The sequence below is a fragment of the Fomitiporia mediterranea genome (assembly GCF_000271605.1).
Source record: "Fomitiporia mediterranea MF3/22 unplaced genomic scaffold FOMMEscaffold_1, whole genome shotgun sequence".
NCBI classification, from domain to species: Eukaryota; Fungi; Basidiomycota; class Agaricomycetes; order Hymenochaetales; family Hymenochaetaceae; genus Fomitiporia; species Fomitiporia mediterranea.
In genome coordinates, this window is record NW_006760386.1 from 1865216 (window position 1) to 1884206 (window position 18991).

Here is an 18991-nt window from a genome sequence, read left to right on the forward strand (position 1 = left end):
AGAAGACAGCACTTTTACTTTTCATTGGGTTCGCATAAATACAACACTCTGCACATTAGCGTCTTTACTACTAAATGTCCAGGTTGATTTGACTTCTCCATGTTCTGAATCGCCGTGAGTTAAAACGTGGGAAATGTTATAGAATACAGCTGCTGTGGGTGGTATAAGGAGAGGACGAACACGAACTAACTGCAAGTCTACTCGGTTCAAATGCACTTGTCGTGTCTAACAAATATGAACAAGAAACGAAAACCAAAGGTAACCAAAGGGTTAACAGGTACTATGCCGCGCTATAAAGGAAAAGATTGTTCGTCGCAGCAATCTAAACATTCAATAATTCAGAATGTAATCCTTGACAGAAAGGAAAATGCGCTTACGGCGATCGTGTTTTCTCTAGGATGCCAGCTTCCATGCAGTATCTTTTTGTTGAAGTCAAGCGTCTCCAGATTCATCTGCTCCTTTAATCCGGGGCGTACCCCATTCTTCTGGGGCCCTCCCTTACCTAACCCCTGGACTCCCATCTTTTTCGCTTTGAAGGCCGATTTGTCCGCCTGTAAGACAATGTCGTTCGTCGTCTCCACATCAAATATCCGGAAGTAATTATGGTAAGAACCCGTCATCACGCTGCTGTCAAATGAAGTTCAAGGTGTTATCAAAAACACATGATGGTTGCGACTCACGAGCCATCCCCGCTGAACATGCATTCAAACTTGTCAAATATGCAGTCGTTTTCGTATAGATCGCAGAGCTTCCCTCGCAGATGGTCATGAATTTGGATCGTCTTCAAAGGTCGTGACTCCATGTTGACGTCCCAGATTTTCAATGAAAGATAGTCGCGGGAAAGGATGTACCGCCCATCGTGACTAAACTTGACGTCTGAGATAGAAGAAATGATTTCTGAAAAGAAAGATCGTGTTGACGGATCTTCTTCCTCTTCAAACACTAGCCGAATCTTTAGACAGAGTTTTTAATCGCACTGAGACAATACATACACTTGACATGTCGATCACAGAGTGCCGACTCTCGCATATCCGCCAGTTTTATGGTTCCCTTTGAGCTAGAGTACATGAACAAATTGCATTGAACCGGATGAAATTCCGCCGCAGTAATGACTTCTGTCAACTCCTCCATGTTTACTGGCTTGATATCCACGATGTCTAGAAGTAAAGACTGCCGTCACTTTACCTGAAAGAAGGACGAGGCTATATGCACGTACTGAAGCTTTGATCGCTGATGTTCAAGTTCCATAAATTGACTCGCAAGTCGTCAGCAGAGATGTATGTCTCTCCATCCGAATTTATGGATATTGAGTTGATATGGTATGCGTGCGCATTTGAGTACACTTTGCGAGGTACGGCTGTTACGATGTTGTCTTGTGCAGCCATACGAGGGAGTTTGAGGGCTGCGGGATTTAGAGGTGGCGCAACTTGTCGTTGCCCATCATGGTGGTTTGATTCAGCGACAACTTTCAGCGATCGCTCAAACACCTTCCAAAGCTTTATTGTCTTATCTAGGGGACAGTCAGTAAGATCCGAAGCGAAAGTGTTTTGAGAATACTAACCGTTCGTCGATAATAAGAAATGTGCAGAGTTTTGCCGCTTGCACCACTTGATCTTGTTTATCTTTTCTTCGATTTCGAGTGATTTTAGATAGTCGAACTCTGGCTCGTGCGATTGGAATTCGGTGTAAAATTTGTATTCACAGCCCTTTTTCTGTCGATGGGAAAGGTCGAGCGACAATCAGTCAGTCAACATGCCAAAGATGGCTTGCCACTAGCGTGGGGCCAGAAAGGGCTGAACTCACTGCCTCGTTGCGCTCAAAGAGAACGACTCGGCCACCCTTGTCGCCAGTTGCGAGATAATTCCCGGTTGAGTCAAACTCGACGGTGGAGATAATATCGGCTGGTAGAAATATTGCGAGTTAGATAAGGCGCATTAAAGGACAATTACGATATGAATGGTTCGCACCTTCAGTGATATCCTCAACTTCGCCCTTGTCGCCGAAGCATTGGGCAAACCTCCAGCCTCCTGAGCTAGATGCGTCGCCTTCCATCATGAGGGAATTCGGGAGTGAGAGATGAGAGACAGAATGCGACTTGAATACGGCGCTCGGAGTGAAGGGCGAAGGGCGTCAGAGAGGAATAAAGGGAAAAGCTGCCAGTGGACTCGGTGTGGGTGGATGGCAGCAGCACGTTCGTGGGACGGAAGTGGTCGCCCTACGAGAATATAAAGGCAGAGAGGGCCTAGGGCAGGGAGAGAGCAAGGGCGATGGCGGCAGCAAGTAAGGATCGTGAATGCAGGCCGGGGCGAGTGACGATTACTTATTTGGACACCTTGTGCCATCCAACTTTGCGTTTCATCATCTACAACCACAACATCCAACCATCCGCCGCCGCAATGCCCGTTGCACCCATCACTGGTACTCTCAGAAAACAATTTTTCACGACGCTTTCCCTTGCCCTCGGCCTGGGAACAGCTGCAGGTTATGGCTTCTGGTAAGCTACGCCTCTCACGTCACTCATATTTATTATTGTTCCTTACAACTTGGCTCAGGTATGGAGTCCACCTTCCGAGCGGTATGCCTCTCTCTAACGTAACTCACCCTACCTACAACTTTGCTTACTTTGATTGCGAATCTAGTCAAGCGCCAAGAGGAGTTCTACCTCAAATTGGAGAAGCAGCGAGCAGAGGATGCATGATGGATTCTGTCTGTTTTGTTTTAAGAAACACATCCTGTAATGGGCATAATAACGCATGTTGCCTGATCGAAGCCAACCAAGCTCTCATTTTCACCCTTGAACTTGTCGTCTTGTGCTCCCTGTTAGATTTATTGTCGACGTGACGCATATCTTCCTGTACGGTGCACCTTCAGTCCGTACACCTGTCGGGATGGATCGGCTTGATTCCGAGCTTACCTCAGCACACCAAACTACCCATTAAAATCATACTTAAATACGAGTGCATAATTACGGGGAAAGCATAAACAAGTGTCTATCCAGATGATTATAAAGAGCACCTCTATCGTCTACCCGTTACCCTGCTGTACTCCTCACAGCTTTCCAGTTTTTCCGCGTTGATGGCGCGTATTGCATCCCAATCCGAGCCCAGTCCCAAAAAGCCCCTGCAAAATCGGTCAAAATGATGTTAGTGTTCGTGCGCAGAAAACGTAAATAAGCAAATACATTTTGGCCTCTTTCCTGCGTTGCTGTCGCTCTTGGTCCCGTTGACAAAGCATATACACTTGATCTATATAATTAGCTTCCACGTTGCGCTCGAATCTATCAAGTAAGCTCGAACGACCATCCGATCTTGTTGATGCATCTTCGAGATCTTTCGCAATAGGATGTGCTGCAAACTCAGCTTGGTTGACGAAATATTTCACGTTCAGCCCTTCAGTTTCGCGCCCAGTGGTGAATCGTGATGACGGTGTGAACGAGTAACGAGGATCCGGCGTACGAGGTGAACTGAATAGGTTCGGAACAGCAGAAAGGAATGTGAAGAGGAATAGGATAATTAAAGGTGCCAGTTGAGCGAGCAACGTCCGAACAGGCATGTCGCCTTCTCGCTGCTGAGGTTGTGCTCTTCGCCCACCCATATGCACCCGAGTCGTTCGAAACCCACCGGGGCCGAAAGAAGCGGTGAAAACTAGATGTATGTGTTAGCGCTTAAGTTGTATATGGTTATTATCGATACACTCACCTCCGGGCCCACCAAATGGACTGCCACCCATCCCGCCACCACCCCCAAAGAACATGTTGAACAAATCTTCCGGACTGAGTTCGCCTTCAAACGAGCCTGCGCCAAAGGGTCCACCAGCAAACCCGGGCGAGCCTCCAGCTGCAGAAGACATGCCACCGAATCGTGACTCTGGATCAGACCCATACCGATCGTACGCTGCACGCTTTTCCTCATCTGATAACTATGTTCAAACCAAGAGACTGTAGACAAGCGAAGACTGGAACGTACCAGAGACGATCTGGAAGGCCTTCGAAACCACTAGGCATGGAGTCAGCACATTGTCACGACGATCAACATGAGATGATATTGCACGTACTTTTAAAGGCCTCATCGGCGCCAGGTGCATTGTTTTTGTCGGGATGTAATTGCAAAGCAAGCTATATATCATGTCAGAGCAAGAAGTGCATGGATATATCTCTGACGGGACCTTTCGATAAGCCTTCTTTACTTCTGTCTCCGTGCAGTCCCTCTTCAGCGACATTATCTCGTAGTATTCTGTGACCTTGCACGTGCGTATCCGTTTGACGATTGCTTCTTGCTCGGGAGTATAGTCCCTCTTCTCCTGTTTGCTCCCACCCACATTCCCATTCGGTATGGATTGAGATGACGAAGTCGATGCATCGGTGTTTGCATTCGCATGCCTGTGTCTCGTGCCAGAGGCGGACGGATGAGTTTCAGCAGAAGTGGTCGAGCCTGAAGGACCAGCCGAAGACGAGGTCTCCGGGGGCGCCTCACTCTCAAGGTCTGCGATGCGCTGCAGAAGCTTGGTTGCTTCAGGAGTCGGAAAGAGACTAGGCGGGTCACACTTTGTCAACGACCTTTGATTGCACAAGGCGTGGAAATGGACGTACCTCAGTGATTTTTCGGCAAACCGACGTGCGGCGGGGTAGTTTCCCGAGTTACAATGACGTTGGGAGATGGCGAGACATTTAAGAGCCTCATCTTTGTTGCTCTCCATTCGTATACAACGGGTACGGGCGTGGACAACGGGGGGGCTGAGCCTCAGACGAAGGCGACGTGGAACAGGAAGGGAATCTGAGCAGTCATGTGACACGGAGATCAGCAACGGGATTGATGACTACATAATCATACAGCATATTCACTCGACTTCCTCGTTCTCAGCTTCCTTCTTCTTACTACAACAAGCGTCCTTTGGGCCGCGCCTGAAGGGTCATTTGGCTCTTGCGCTCTTCCCATAATGGAAGCAGAGCCAGCCGAGCTCATTGAGTTCAGGCAGAAATGGAAGGAAGAGGTCCGACAGAGGACTTCTAATTCCAGTTCACACAAATCCGTCGACAAGTCAGAGCCATGCTCACCAACTCGACCAACATCGAAGACTTCTGAGGAAAGTAAAATCTCTACCAAACCATACGCGAGTCCGTCATCTGCTGTCACCCATCATTCTCATGGTTCAACTCACTTTTCCAAGTCCTTGTCATCGGCAGTGGCGACCTACCGTCTTGCCGTACTACGCGAGCAGGCCGGAGTACTAGACGAAGCTTTACGACTTTACCGTAATGCATTTAGACTCGACTCGAACGTCGATAAAGCCTATCTCAAGGAAGAACAGCGTCTAGAAGCGGCGGCACATTCAAAGGACAGCTCACACTCCTTAAAGCAGCAAGAAGGAGCTTCTCACGTCGATGGTATCGAGGCTGTCCCATTGAAGGAGAGTTCCAAGACTGTGGTAGCGCCACAAAAGCGTCTTGAGACTGAGACGCTGACACGCTTGGTCTCAACGTTTCCACCCGACCTGTCATTTGCGCCAATGGACGAAAGCGGAGACGTTCTGCTCAGACGGGTTCCGGATGAAGTTATTGTTCTCATTCTCATGACAATGGACCCACTCTCCATAGAGAGATTCGCCATGCTTGATCGCAAAGCTAGGGTTCTCTCTTTGGACTCTGCTATTTGGAGGTATGTATGTCTGTGAGCTGAACTCCGTCTACAATCAGTTCTAACCGCGATATGCTTAATCAATGACAAGATTTCTTGTGCAGAGGACATACTTCCCGCCTCAGGTTCCTCCAGATACAACCATATATACCTTGGCGGAGCAATACAAGTTTGATTATCGACGACTTTTCATTGAACACCCGCGTCTCAGGTTAGATGGAGTCTACATAGCTGTCTGTCACTACGTGTAAGTCCACATTTCAGTTGAATTAAACTTGCGAATTCTCATTGGGTACAGACGCCCGGGAGTGAACAGTGACAATGTATGGGTAAATGTGAGTATGTTATCTCTGAACGGTCAAATTACCATCTAAACTTAGAATAGGTTAGCCATCTCATTACGTACCATAGATATCTGTACGTATTCAGCTCATCGCTTTTTGGGTACTCCTCTTCTAAGATCAATATAGCCGATTCCTCGCGGATGGCACTGTGATTTCCCTCCTAGCGAATGAGGATGTGGAACCCCAAACCATTGTACCTTTGCTTAAATCTACTCTTCGTATGAAGGTGCGGACAGGAAAAAATATCATCCTTTGTTGGTCCGCTAATCGTAATTTTATTTAGGGCCTGTTTATCGGTAATTGGACTCTGGAGGGAACCACAATCTGCATTCGTGATCTCATGGATCCAACCGGAGACAATGCACGATACACTTTCCAAATGACGTTGCATCTTCGATCTAGGCCTCTAGGAAGGTACGACAGTCATATTTAGCCAGCGTAGAGATTTGGTCTGATCATAGTTGTAGATGGAATAGACTGGATTTAACTGGATATGAATCCATTAACGTTGAGACTGAGGAAGCGGTACCGTTTGTTCTAAAGCACGAGCGGCCGTTCTGGTTCTCTAAGGTCCGATCATATGCTGTGTAGTTGGTATATGTATACGTGAATGCAGCTATACAGCTGGACATGTCTGTTCGTTATTGTTGAAGTGGGCTATGATTGCGTCTGTTGATACTCTTTCCGTTATGATATTATCAATCCAGGACTTGATGCGACGATTACTTTAACTACCCAGAAGTGCAAATTAATGTAAGAACTATCAAATTCATCTCTCATTATGGCGGCTACATTTACTGCTAAGAAATGAACCTGAAACAAGCTCAACTTTGGTGCAAAGTGCTGTAGATGACTAGATATATGTAGATATGCACTTTCTCCTTTTAAGTACACATTTTTCTTATAGAAGAAGTCATAATAAAATGCATGATATTTTGCAACAGTGAATATATACAAGGAAACTTGACCCTCGTTACACGTTATCTGTGGAAATGCAACTTAAGGCCATCACCGTTATAGTGCATCCCTCCAAATAGTTACAGTATTTTATTTTATTTCTTGTGTGTTTAGAATCGGCTATCAACAAAGATGTCAAATTGCCAATTTCAGAAATGTCGTGACGATCGGCACGTGAGGAACTCGGCACACTCGAATTTAAAGCCAATTAACATTGTTCCGCCATAACGGTTACAGTTGCTGATACTATTTCTTCATGGACGGCTTTGACGACTTGTTATCATCTTCCTCACATGCATTCGGTGATAATCCGTTTGCGAATCCATTTGAGAAGCCACGATCAAGCTCACCCGATCCTTGGGCATCGTTCGGCCAAACGCAGCAGACGCACGAAGAGTATTCTGCACACTTTGAGGAAGACAGGTTTGAGGCCACCAGTGGAGGCGCAGAGCCTTTGGATATTACGAAGGCACATGAAGACGAGGTCAAGGAACATAAAGATGTGCAAGAGGAACACGATGCGGGTCCTCTTACTATAGAGGAGGATGTCCATGACAGTACAAGTTTGCAGAGTCCGGGCTTTCGAGAGAGCATAGCAGTAGATGATGTCCCAACACCAGAGTCGCCCAAATCATCAGCTTCAGATGCACACTCGCCTGTCACCGAAGAACCTACAACAGCTGCGGAGTCGTCGCCTCGCAGTAGAACCCCGACAATTCAATCGCCACCTTCGGCCAGTATCGCAGACCACTCCCAGGAAAACCAATCAACTCCCCCTATCCCTCCCCCTTTAACAAATCGTTTTGTCTCTCCACTGGACTATCCTAGCCTCGAAGCGTCTCACTCGTTCGCAAGCCTCGCCCTTGGGGGAGAGAGCGCTGGGGGTTGGCAAGATTCGGAAGCGGAGTACAGCCGTTCCGTGACGGATACCTCAGAGGATGTAAAGCAGAGTCCAGTTGAGACTGCGAGCTCCTTGAACGAATCTACAGAGGATGAGGTGTGTGTATTTGTAACAGCTTTTTAATTAGTATTGTCGATTAATGAGATTTTTGTGATTTTGCGCATCTATTGAAGCCTCAAGTAAAGAAAGTTCTTGGATCACAGCGGCTCTTCTCTATTAGAGTCGAAGATCCACAGAAAGTAGGGGATCCTATTAGGCCGTATATCTTGTATACTGTTCACACCGAGGTACGTTATTGTAATCCGTCAAAACATACATCCGTCTTAACGAGAAGTGTAACACAGACCACCTCGCCGCTCTTCACCAAACCCTCTTTTTCCGTGTTAAGACGCTATTCTGACTTTCTCTGGTTATACGAAACGCTGTCGTTGAACAACCCCGGGGTAATCGTCCCGCCCGTCCCAGAGAAGAGCTCCTTCGGTAGATTTGCCAATCTCTTCGTCCAACAACGACGATTAGCGCTGGAGATATGTATCCGAAAGATCGCTAACCATCCTGTTTTGGCAAAGGACCCGGACTTGAAGCTATTCTTGGAGAGTGATAATTTCGCGCTTGAGGTAAATTCACCTGATGTAACCTTTCGTATTCGAGGTTGATGACTGGCGCGACAGATCAAACATAGGAAAACCGAGATCGCGCAGGAGCGTGGAGGGATTATGTCTAGCATCGGTCAGACGATATCGGGATCACGATTCGTCGAAACAGATGATGTGAGGTTGCACCATCAACCCTTGTCCAACCTATTAACGTATTCCTTAGTGGTTTGAGAGAAAGAAGGCCTATCTTGACGGCTTAGAATCCCAACTTAGGGGATTGGTGAAATCAATCGATTCCGTTTCAAAGCAGCGTGAAGGTGTGGCATCACCCGAGTGTTCCTTGTCCTTTGGAATTATTCTCACAGTTCTATTCCAACCAGATTTAGCCATTGCCACAGGCGAATTTGCTATCGCCGTCCGAGAGCTATCAGAGTCTGACCTCAGCAAACAGCTTTGCCATTCTCTTTCCGTCTTGTCTGAAGCTGAGAGGAAGGCTCAAGATCTTCAACATGTACAGGCTCAGGAGGATACTATGACTTTCATGACTACAGGTCTGTCTTGATATCTCCAGAGCATTCATAGGATTCATGACCTCATAATATTGTTCAGCCGAAGAGTATGCCCGTGTTATCAATTCAGTACGGGTAGGGACATGTTCAGCATGTTTTGCGTTTCGTATGACTTATGTTCTCACTTATTCAGATGGCCTTCAACTCCCGCGCGCGTTGCCACTCACAATGGCAACATGCGGAAAGCGAGCTGCGTCGAGTCAAACAAGCACACGAGAAGGCGCGTAGTCAAGGTCGTATTCCGCAGGAACGGATGAGCCATGCTCTGGCTCAGGTTGCAGAAGTTCGTCTCATTTATTTTAAGCGTCTTCTTCGTACTTACTGGTATTGGATGTTCAGGCAGAAAGAAAGGCTCTCGACGCGAAGCACGATTTTGAACGCTGTGGGAAACTTCTGAAAGTTGAATTGGGGCGGTTTGAAGAAGAGCGGATAGTTGATTTCAAGAAAGCTATGGAAGCGTTCCTTGAAGGGATGATACAACGACAAAAAGAGGTCAGTTCGGGTGCTGAGTCCTGCATTATCCATGGTACTCATACGGTCAATGGTGTAGTTAATTGTTGCGTGGGAGGAGTATCAAGAACTTCTCTTAAAGAAAGTCAACTCGAAGCCACCTGCGGCAAACTCTCAGGAGATCGCTGGAAATGCGTAATGATACTGCCCAGAAAGTGATGGCACTTTGTCAATCTGAAGAACCACTGCAGAAATAGATTGAACGTAAGGTTGAAGCCGGTCGTCAGGCGCATCCAATTGCGGACACGACTCAACATATTATGTTACAGACACTGGAATGTGTAGATTTATTCAATGACATTGTATTCCTCATGTACAGTCCAAGTATGTAATAATAAGTAAAGCCACCAAGCCCCAATCTCCTACATGCTCCTTAACGTCCTTGGGTCAAGATACCTATCTACTCCCAAAACTTTGGCATTTTCACCTGCGGTTCCCCAGTACCAATTTCCAAGAAATCGGAAGGCCGTTCTCTTTTATTACCACGACGTCTAATGTTAGCTGGTAATCGCTGATAAGCAGAATCTAGACCTGGTTGCTGCTGCTGTGGGTTAGGGAAAGGTACGACAGGTGCAGGCTGCCATGCGTTTTGTTGTTGAAATCCTTGCGCTGCAGCGTTAGCGGCTTCCTGCTGCGCTGCTACGGCGGCTGACATGTCTGCTGCCAACGCCGCGAAGGCCTGTGCCTGCTGTAACTCCATTTGGGTTTGCTGGAGTTGACGAGCGGTTGATTGACGGACTGCAGGAGGCAGTGATGGGTTCTGCAACATGGTGGAAAGTTGAGTTACTTGACCTTGGAGTTGGGGGATGGTCTCGTTGACGAGTTGGGAGATGTCAAAGTTGGCTCCGGGTTGTTCATCGAAATGTATGTCGTCGTCATTCTCCGCTGCGTTTTCATCTTTCGACTCCTAGGCAATTTGGTCAGATACAACTAGTTATCATATTTCAAAATCGCTCTATCCTCACCTCCTTATTCTCCGCCGCTTTCAGAGCAGCAGCCTGTGCCTCATTATTCTCCTTAATCACCCTGTCAATATAATCTCCCACTCTCGTTCGCATTGGCTTGTCAACAAGAAGACTATCCAGCGAGGGAATCTTTTTCGAGCATTTCGGACAGATAAAATCGTTCTCAAGTAAATAAGAATGTATACATTCTTCGCAGTAAATTGTACCACAGCAAGGTGTCTTTGCAGCTTCCAAGAATAGTTTGCCATCTATGGGACATGCGAGGGCGGTGTCTGTGGGTGGTCTCTCGCGAACTTCGGCGGGTGTCATGCTTTTTAACCGGGCGACTTGCTTTTGCCATGATGCGCTAGTAGATAGATAATACCAATGAGTTTCAGCGTGAAGGAGAAATAGGATTTAGCGCACAGATCTGGTTGGGCAACCACATAACCACCTTCAGGCGTGACCATGACTCCAGGAGCGAGCTTGCCCTCCGACGGTGAGTCGACAGCTTTGAGAAAGCTGCGCGGGATACCGGTTGTTCGCTTGATTCGTGGCCTGTTGTCGTAATCCTTGTTATCATTCGTTGGACAATCATGTATCCAATGCCCTTGGAGACAATTCAGAATGACTGGAACAATGTTTCGTATGACATAGAACTCACCTTTTTGCCCGCAACGGTAACATACGTAACTCGGCGGGAGTGGACGGTCTGATTGATGATACGATTGACGGCTAACGAAGGTCTTAGCACCACGTCCTATCCCTCTGCTATTATATACGGGAACAGCACTAGAATAATCCATCCAGCAGGCAAAACAAAAACAATTTTTATTACGATCGCAATCAACACAAATGACAAAGCTAAAACTGACTGCGACATCTTCTCCTGTGTCTCTTCCCAAACATTCGTCTGCGCCTTAAACATGGCAGCCATCGCTGCCGCCTCGTCATTTTCGGCGGACGACCCAAGTGGCTGCGGGGTCTTTCAAAAAGTCAACTCAGCCCAAGTATGATCATAAGTCTACATACCGAAGCCCGGGCGTCCGACGGCTCCTCCTTGCCGTCGAAACGAGCAGAAATTGCGCCTGTACCGACTCGAGCTTTTATTAGATTCGCTCCTGTCTGTTTATCTCTACCAGCTCCGTTTTCGGCGGGTGGAGTGGCCGTAGATAAACCACCAGTAATGTACAGTATACCTCTACCCTTTCCGGGTTTCGCGGCGGGGACACGTTTTGCAACAACAGACGAAGACCGAGGGATTACATGAGTGTCATCGTTGTATTCTGTCAAGAAATATGAGAAGTAGCCCTGTCAGGCCCGTGAACATGCGTGTTGAAAAGCTGATCCGACCTTGGTCATTACTTGGATCAAATAGCAATAGATCAAAGTCATTGGATTTGAGATTGTTGGCTAGAATTATTTCCTTCTTGAGGTCGAAAACGGAGATTCCAGTGCCGTCAAATGAAATCTTCGACCCTTCTCTTTGTGCCTTAAACTTGTAGTAGACAAACGATGCCATGGCAGTAATGGCGCACGAGACAAATACTGGGCTTCTGGCTTGATTGCGAGGGTATTAGCAATATCGCTTGGTGCTAATGCGTCGCCCTCGTCGACGTTCAGTACAGAGTCGTCATCGCCTGTGGATGATCGTCGGGGTCATGTGATGAGATCACGTGTACAGTTCACGTCGCGCCTGGTCGCGTCGGCTCTCCACTTTCGAGAAGGCAAAAACAACCACGCTGACCGTCCACATATCATTCCTGGCCTCCTTTACACTTAGCACTGGCTGGCCATGGCGTTGCAACTGGAAACCCCTTCTCGTATATGGAGGCGTATAAAGGAAGACGAAGCTCAGGAAGCTGATATGCCCTCGCTACCTTCGCTCCCTGGACTCGACGATTCCGCGATACCAGAAGGCGATATCCTGTCACTATCACCGACGTCCAGCGCACACGATCCCCATTACCCTCCGCCCGATAACCAACAAATCGCGCAAGAATTGCCAAGAAGCGTGGTGCGCGCAGACATTTTATATGCAAACGTACTCCAGAAAGGATCGTCTCCTGCTGCAAATCCGGCACCTTCGCATATGGACTTCACCGCGAACGAACAAGGCCACTTGTCTTCCCTTATGTCTGAGATGCTGCAGCAAAACCGGTACAGCAATGCAGACAGCGACAGTCATCTTACTGGGACAAGCGCTGTAAATGAACACCTTGATAGTGGAGCTCTTTCTGGATCATATTTCAAACGAGATTCTGGAGAAGTAACTGAACTTCCTTCTCCATCGAATTTGCATTTATCGGCTAGCAACATAACCTCATCCTCTCCGATGGACGGTACTTCGATCGTAGACCAAGATGACGCTCCAACGGTTCAGCCGCTCCGCCCCATGCCCCCTAGTAGCAGCGGACCTTTGAAAGATGTACGTCTCCTTTCCGCCTTCATTCTATCGTGTCAATTCTTGCGCATACGTTAATCACTTATGATGAATGGCTTACGTAGATTCAAAATACGTATGATTTCAAAGATGTTGCAATTCGTCAGTCCCATGTTGGTGTTCGAAGATCACCGTCTTCGTTGCCACCTTCATCAGATCCTCCAAGCTTGTCCATCTCTAACTCTCTTAATTGGGACAATGAGCAGAGTTCTGAAAGCGTAACTCAAAAGCCAGCCGCCGATATTCGTGCTGTACAAGTTGCAGACAAGGATGTGCAACAAGTCAATACGAACGAGCTTACGACAACTACGTACGAACATCACAGTGCCAAAGAATCCGAGTCCAGAGAGCCGACTTTCTCCTCGATTGAGGCAGAGACAATGAATGCATCCGGAAATACGACTGTTCAATTGCCTCGGGCCCTAGCTGTTCGTCCAGGCCTTTTGACACCGGCTCCAGGCGGCCCATTAAATGCGGGAAACCGCCAGCCTGACCAGTACGCAGAGGTGCACCAAACTCAGACTGAAATTGATGATCTAGCGACACCGCTACCTCGCAGAAGGTCGTTTCTGCTCAGCATCGTCAATTCCTCCTCTCGGCCGCGTCTCGCAGTCCCAACACCACATCCCCGTGTCCGTCTTTCGCTGGCTGACAGCGAAGCTGATCCCACACCTGGTCCCTCTCGTCCCCATGTTCAAAGAGGAAGAGCCAGACTAAGCCATCCTTTGTCCCAAGTCACTACATTTGCCCCGTGGACACCTCAAAATCCCGTATCCTATGAGACGGACGGAAACGACAGTCCCGACGGAGCAGATGGAAAGTCATACGTATCCACTGCCTCCTCGCATGACCTTACTGTCCATCACCGGGCAAATGCGTCTTTTGATCCCTTGACCGGTCCTCAGGGTGTTGGCCGATTTAATGCGGGCAAACTCAACACATACTTGCATGGCTTAAATAGGCGCCTCCAGGAAGAGAATGAGATCCTCGTAAATAAGATCAGGAGCCAGCAGTTGGAACTCGAAATGATGCACGATCAGACACGACACCGAGAACTAAGCGGAGTCGTAGAGGATGAGGCTGCGGAACGATGGATGCTTGAGAAAGACGAACTGGAACGAAAACTGGAGGAACTGGGGGAGAAACTCGCAGTTAGAGATAAAGAGCTCGCAGACGAGCGAAACGAGAGGATGCGCGATAAAGAGAGGTGGAAACAGAGGATGGCTGACGTCGAAAATGGAGTTGAACAGATTGTTTTCGATCTGGAAAAGCGTGCACAGGACGCAGAGACCAAGGCGGCAGCATTTCAAGGTGTCGAACTGCAGCTCCAAGATACCCAAGCAAAGCTTAACGGCGCAAATATGGAATGTCAGCGTCTTAAGCGACGTGTGGAAGAGGCTGAGCAGCTCGCGGCTGTTAACAAGGCTGTCGGGTCCAGTCTTGTCTCCACGGATGACACGTCCGTGAAGCTTGAACAGGCCCAACAATTGCTCATTCACCAATTGGAAGCCAAGGAAAGAGCGCTTACGAGTCTGGAGGCATCGATGTCGGACAAGGAGAAGGAGGTAACCTCACTCAGAAACATAATCCGAGATCTCGAATCCAGCCTTCGTGTATCAAGGGAAACAATCGAGACGCATCAGCAAGACGCAAAAGACCTTCGCAAAGAACAAAGGGACCTTAAGGACGATTTGCGATCTGCACAGTCGACGATTGATAGACTCAAAGCAGATTCAAACCAAGCTCGAAGCTTTGAAATGCGACTATCTGAAGTTCAGGACAAGTTTACAGAGTGCAAAGAGACTTTGGAGATCGCAAATGAGCGACTTGCAATGTCATCCGATGAGCTCGACAAAGCAAGGCTTACCGTTCAGCAGCTAGAAAACGCGCTTAAAGAGAGTGATGCGAAAATCTCCGAGGACAACAAAGAGCTGCTCGAACTGCGTTCAAGACTATCAGTCTTAGGACGAGAACGTAGTAAAGCCGGTTCAATGCGCCAATTAGATGATGCTTCAAAGGCGTATAATGACGCCGAGGTTGAGGCGCTGGAGATTGAGCTAGTTGAAGCCAACAAAGAGATTGGACGTCTTACCGCTCTCCTACAGCAGAATCCTGCCCGACTAGCCATGGAGAAAGCAAAAGACTCTCGCATTGACCTTCTGGAAAAAGAGAACCAAGAGTTGTTGGAGCAATTACGATTGACACGAGATCCATCTTACCATGCAACTCCACTCCGCAAAGCAAGTATGAGTGGTCTGTCACCCATGCATAGGCGACTCATCAATTTATCGTTGAGGACACCCAGAACTCCTGGCGAGCCACTTCGAAATGTAATATCTCATATTCATTTATGTCTTGGACAATGCTGAATAAATTTGTCTCTTAGGCGTCGTGGCTTATGAATATGACCGGTGAAATATCAACCTCTCATCTCGTGGAAGAGATTGACCGGTTACAGAAAGAACTTGATCTCGCAAACGAAAGTATCGACGACAAACTCGACAGGCTTGAAGAAGCTGGGCTTGGCGTCGTCGGATTGACGAAGGCACTCGAAGATGCTCGGCAGCGAATTGCAAATTTAGAGGGTCAGCTTGAAGATCGACAAGATCGTTGGCTTGCTCGGAACATCTGTTCGCGCTGTGGTGGTGAAGTGGATGATAAAGAGTGGGTTTATTTGCACTCGTACGGTCTCGCTAAAATGACGTCAATGTTTCCAGCCCGAATTCTTCCTTACAACTTAGACTTACGGTGGTAACAGCGGAGCTGGAAGCTCTTCGCAAGCAACGTGACGAAGAAGTGGTAGCCTCATCTGGTGAAAAGGCGGTTTTGCGTGATGCCACGAAACGTCTGAACATCGAGATCAAACGTGCGAAAGAAGAGCTCAAGTCAGCCCAAGAACGGGGACAATTGGCCGAGAAATCGAAAGCAGAGCTGCAACATGTGAGTGCAATCATATTGGTATATAAAAGTGAGCTAACGGATCGGTAAAAGGAACTTGCACGAGCGAGGAGAAACATCGATGACTTGGAACATCACCTCGATCTCGAGCGGACACGGCTTCGAACACTGAACAAGGAGAATTCCACCGCTACGAAGGAAAAGGAGAGGATATTAGAGAAACTTTCCGAAACTGAACAGGTTGGTTGTTCGATTCATCCTGCGATAATAACCTCTGCTGACCGCTCCTGAAGCGAATGGAGCAAACGAGGGACCGGCTGTTCCAATTGAAAGAAGCCAATATCAAACTGGAAGCTGAGCTTAGAGGTTGGGAAATTCTTTCAAAACTTCCTGGCGGATGCTTATCAATTTCATCGCTTCTCAGTTGAGCGGAAGACTGCGGCCATTGAAGAGGCGCTCATTGGCAACAGGGAAACTATCGAGAGACTACGTCAACAGCGGTCTGAACTCTCAGACAAATACTACGATTTACAGCAGCAACTTGCTGAAGCCTCAAAGGTGTGTGATGGTCGCAGAATTACCAACTGCCTCTTTTACTCAGAATTAAATGTCTAGAATGCGGGTGAACTGGCAGCAAAGCACGCCAAGCTGCAAATGTCATACGACGGTCGTCGCCGCCAACTTGACCGCCAGGCGAAAGAAATCGAGAACCTTCGTGCAGCATTCAACACACAACCACAGTCAATGAAACAGACGCGGGCTGAAAAGGAAAATATCAAATCGGATACTCCAGGCCTTCGTCCCTTGGCGTCGAAACTTGAGTTTGAACTCAAGCGTATTCAACAAGAAGCAAATCAATTCGGACGGGACCTCGTACGACTTCGGGCTGAGCGGGATCAACTGGTCGTTCATCATCGTGACGAGGTGGAACGGCACGAGCGCACGACTAAGCAAATCCGAGCACAACTTCGAGACTTAAAACAGCAGCTTGCGAAGCGGAAAGAGCAACCGAACACTGCTGTAGAAATGTATGTTAAACGTTATATTATACTTAGCATACACGCTGAGTCGTATCCACAGAGAAGCAGCTGTGGAATCTCTTCGCCTTAGACATAACAAAGAATGCAAAGGTCTCTTTGTCCAAATTCGATATTTGAAAGCCAAATTTACGCGGGAAGCTGCTCTTCGCGACGATCTCGGCTATCAAAAGAGTTATCTTCTTGTGCTTTTATCCCGATATGAAAAAAGGTATGTTGACCCTTCTGTTTCATTGTAGATTATTTTCTCAACAAGTCATTAGCGAGAAGAGAATCCTTGCCACCATAGCGCAGATTGAGCCTGCGTCAGCCCCGAAGCGACCTCGTCGGTGTAAACGCTTACGAACTGCGGTATTGGCACTAATATTCATCTTCCGCGCTCGGTAAGTTCAAGTTCGCAAATGATACTCTGAGCCAGTTTGCTAATAAGGGCTTCTTGGTCGGAACAGACGTGCAAGCGAAGCCTGGCGTGAACAACGATCGGCGTGTGACGCCATTGCAGTAGCACTGGATAACGTACGACAGGATAGACTTTTAAAGGACTGAAACTTTTTTGTTTAGTTGCATAGATTTTTGCTATGGGCTTGATACCTATCTTAGGCTTTGTTCCCTGTGTAGCTTTAGCGCACTGTACTGTATCAATGTTGTATATGTATTTGTTATAATGCTGCATGGAATGCTTTGTACACGTTCTCATCGTGGGGTAGCTGGCTGGCTGGTACAGAACTAGATAAGACCACGATAAGCACAATGCCTTTGATAGAGACTGAAGAATTGGTCGAGTTAGCAACGGTATTCTTCAGTGCCAGCGCTCTGTATTTACTATAGGTCATGCTAAGCGCTACTACCTTAGCTGCATAGGAGATTCCGTCAAGAAAAATGTAGTTGATTAACAAGGATGGTAGGGTACAATTTTATTCGAATATACCATTCTATAACTTCTTCCGTGGTGATCTCGAAGCAACTACTCGCACTGCACTCGAGGAGAACACATATGATAATCCGCTCCAGATCGTTGTACCCGCAACTGACCACCTTCAAAAACAGTTATTCTTCAATAAAAAGGGACAAGATCTGAAGTACTATACATGGGAACAATACTCACTGCAAACACTGAAGTGTCAAGTCCAGATCAAGACTTGTAAGCGGCGAAATCGTCGTGATGCCCATTAATAAAAGCTGGAGTGCGGTGTTAACCTAATTTTTTCAATTATCCATGTCAACAATAGTATGCAGCCGATTTGGGTATGATGTTCCTGACCTTGCTAATTCCTGTTGGGTGTACCTCAGCCGAGGGGATCGAGAAATCCCAGTAGCGTTGAAACGTTTTCTGAACATGATGAAAACGGCTAAGCAATCGAAATAATCCGCAAGATGACCGTACAAAATGAAGTGACTCACGGGAGAAGGTAGAGTCTTGTATCGGATGTAAAAGGCTGCGAGGCTTAATAGTACGTCTCGGCCAAGGATAATACATGCTAGTGGGACTACGAAGCGCGTCGCTTGTCAAGGTACTGCGATTAGTAGTTGGTTATTTTGTCATACCAGGAAGCATATCCTTCATGGCGAGAGTAACCGTCAAAGTTGTCATTAGTGCTTTATCCGCCGCCGGATCCAGGATTGTACCTAGTACAGAACGCATCTGGTATCGTCGTGCTAAGAAGCCATCGACCTTGTCAAATCATTAAATTTATACAAATTAAGTATAAACAAGCAAAATGCGTTGTTTGAAGAAATTATTGATATTCACCCAGTCCGACACACCAGCGTAGACCAAAATGGCAGTTGCTGTTGAGAAATCTCCGTGTATAATTGACCAGGCAAGGAATGGACACGAAAGGATACGCGACAGAGTAAGAGCATTTGGGATCGTGTAGGTATTTTCGCGGACTAATTCCCGGAGGTTGCCCTTTTTTTCTTTCTTGTCATCTGGGTCGGTATCGGGAGAAGTTGACAGGAATCGGGATAGTGGAGGAGAGAAGAGTGTCGGGCGAGTATGGTTTTTAGTGAATATTCGTTCGCTACCACGAACAGCTCGAAGCAGGAGAAGAGATGGCCGAGTAGGACATGTTGAATGAGATGAGGTCCAGAGACGGGAGATTAGATTTTTGTGTATTGACGGTGGATGGCGAGAAGCAAGACGTAACATGGTTTGATTG

The 18991-nt window shown here is 47.4% G+C and overlaps 9 protein-coding genes across 9 annotated transcripts; 5 read left to right on the plus strand and 4 right to left on the minus strand.

Annotated features, from left to right (window-relative positions):
• Positions 1-8: 8 nt before the first annotated feature.
• FOMMEDRAFT_137925 (protein phosphatase 2A regulatory subunit PR55) lies at positions 9-2266 on the minus strand. Its single transcript, XM_007261596.1, has 8 exons — positions 1968-2266; positions 1804-1901; positions 1562-1712; positions 1217-1510; positions 993-1157; positions 681-942; positions 378-627; positions 9-322 (listed from the first exon to the last, which is right to left on the minus strand). Exons 1-8 carry the CDS (start codon positions 2053-2055, stop codon positions 281-283), a joined length of 1350 nt encoding a protein of 449 aa, XP_007261658.1. The 5' UTR covers positions 2056-2266; the 3' UTR covers positions 9-280.
• Position 2267: 1 nt separating this feature from the next.
• FOMMEDRAFT_150249 (uncharacterized protein) lies at positions 2268-2698 on the plus strand (the record flags this gene model as incomplete). The annotated part of the gene is made up of 3 exons (XM_007261597.1): positions 2268-2494; positions 2553-2575; positions 2640-2698. 3 exons carry the CDS (start codon positions 2268-2270, stop codon positions 2696-2698), a joined length of 309 nt encoding a protein of 102 aa, XP_007261659.1.
• Positions 2699-3017: 319 nt separating this feature from the next.
• FOMMEDRAFT_25007 (DnaJ-domain-containing protein) lies at positions 3018-4695 on the minus strand (the record flags this gene model as incomplete). Its single annotated transcript, XM_007261598.1, has 7 exons — positions 3018-3120; positions 3182-3644; positions 3699-3911; positions 3966-3995; positions 4054-4114; positions 4165-4528; positions 4589-4695. 7 exons carry the CDS (start codon positions 4693-4695, stop codon positions 3018-3020), a joined length of 1341 nt encoding a protein of 446 aa, XP_007261660.1.
• Positions 4696-4935: 240 nt separating this feature from the next.
• On the plus strand, positions 4936-6568 carry FOMMEDRAFT_71607 (uncharacterized protein; the record flags this gene model as incomplete). Its single annotated transcript, XM_007261599.1, has 7 exons — positions 4936-5654; positions 5725-5880; positions 5932-5968; positions 6019-6050; positions 6104-6203; positions 6261-6391; positions 6445-6568. The coding sequence occupies 7 exons, from the start codon at positions 4936-4938 to the stop codon at positions 6566-6568; spliced, it is 1299 nt and encodes a 432-aa protein (XP_007261661.1).
• Positions 6569-7176: 608 nt separating this feature from the next.
• On the plus strand, positions 7177-9669 carry FOMMEDRAFT_101108 (uncharacterized protein; the record flags this gene model as incomplete). The annotated part of the gene is made up of 9 exons (XM_007261600.1): positions 7177-7931; positions 8009-8122; positions 8180-8452; positions 8507-8605; positions 8655-8748; positions 8812-8982; positions 9041-9075; positions 9134-9283; positions 9340-9669. The coding sequence occupies exons 1-9, from the start codon at positions 7191-7193 to the stop codon at positions 9667-9669; spliced, it is 2007 nt and encodes a 668-aa protein (XP_007261662.1). The 5' UTR covers positions 7177-7190.
• Positions 9670-9910: 241 nt separating this feature from the next.
• FOMMEDRAFT_74364 (DWNN-domain-containing protein) lies at positions 9911-11976 on the minus strand (the record flags this gene model as incomplete). The annotated part of the gene is made up of 7 exons (XM_007261601.1): positions 9911-10417; positions 10476-10821; positions 10881-11064; positions 11119-11246; positions 11330-11439; positions 11487-11740; positions 11808-11976. The coding sequence occupies 7 exons, from the start codon at positions 11974-11976 to the stop codon at positions 9911-9913; spliced, it is 1698 nt and encodes a 565-aa protein (XP_007261663.1).
• A 2002-nt stretch (positions 11977-13978) lies between these two features.
• On the plus strand, positions 13979-14989 carry FOMMEDRAFT_16325 (uncharacterized protein; the record flags this gene model as incomplete). Its single annotated transcript, XM_007261602.1, has 1 exon — positions 13979-14989. A coding segment is annotated over exon 1 (800 nt), but the record flags the coding sequence as incomplete, so codon positions are not given.
• A 698-nt stretch (positions 14990-15687) lies between these two features.
• FOMMEDRAFT_116118 (uncharacterized protein) lies at positions 15688-17412 on the plus strand. The gene is made up of 8 exons (XM_007261603.1): positions 15688-15837; positions 15889-16035; positions 16089-16161; positions 16220-16353; positions 16411-16823; positions 16876-17043; positions 17096-17215; positions 17282-17412. Exons 3-8 carry the CDS (start codon positions 16092-16094, stop codon positions 17376-17378), a joined length of 1002 nt encoding a protein of 333 aa, XP_007261665.1. The 5' UTR covers positions 15688-15837; positions 15889-16035; positions 16089-16091; the 3' UTR covers positions 17379-17412.
• On the minus strand, positions 17409-18901 carry FOMMEDRAFT_130829 (uncharacterized protein; the record flags this gene model as incomplete). The annotated part of the gene is made up of 8 exons (XM_007261604.1): positions 17409-17423; positions 17798-17867; positions 17938-18029; positions 18094-18162; positions 18234-18319; positions 18378-18504; positions 18583-18722; positions 18865-18901. 8 exons carry the CDS (start codon positions 18899-18901, stop codon positions 17409-17411), a joined length of 636 nt encoding a protein of 211 aa, XP_007261666.1.
• Between the last annotated feature and the right edge of the window lie 90 nt (positions 18902-18991).

Bases quoted from the DNA above. Each gene is read 5' to 3' on its own strand.
- FOMMEDRAFT_137925 (XM_007261596.1), bottom strand. From the start codon at position 2,055: ATGATGGAAGGCGACGCATCTAGCTCAGGAGGCTGGAGGTTTGCCCAA. The intron at 1,713-1,803 runs GTGAGTTCAGCC...TCCCATCGACAG, and splicing joins TCTTTGAGCGCAACGAGGCA to AAAAAGGGCTGTGAATACAA. The intron at 1,158-1,216 runs GTACGTGCATAT...CTTTACTTCTAG, and splicing joins CATCAGCGATCAAAGCTTCA to ACATCGTGGATATCAAGCCA.
- FOMMEDRAFT_116118 (XM_007261603.1), top strand. From the start codon at position 16,092: ATGGAGCAAACGAGGGACCGGCTGTTCCAATTGAAAGAAGCCAATATC. The intron at 16,354-16,410 runs GTGTGTGATGGT...TTAAATGTCTAG, and splicing joins AACTTGCTGAAGCCTCAAAG to AATGCGGGTGAACTGGCAGC. The intron at 17,216-17,281 runs GTAAGTTCAAGT...TGGTCGGAACAG, and splicing joins ATATTCATCTTCCGCGCTCG to ACGTGCAAGCGAAGCCTGGC.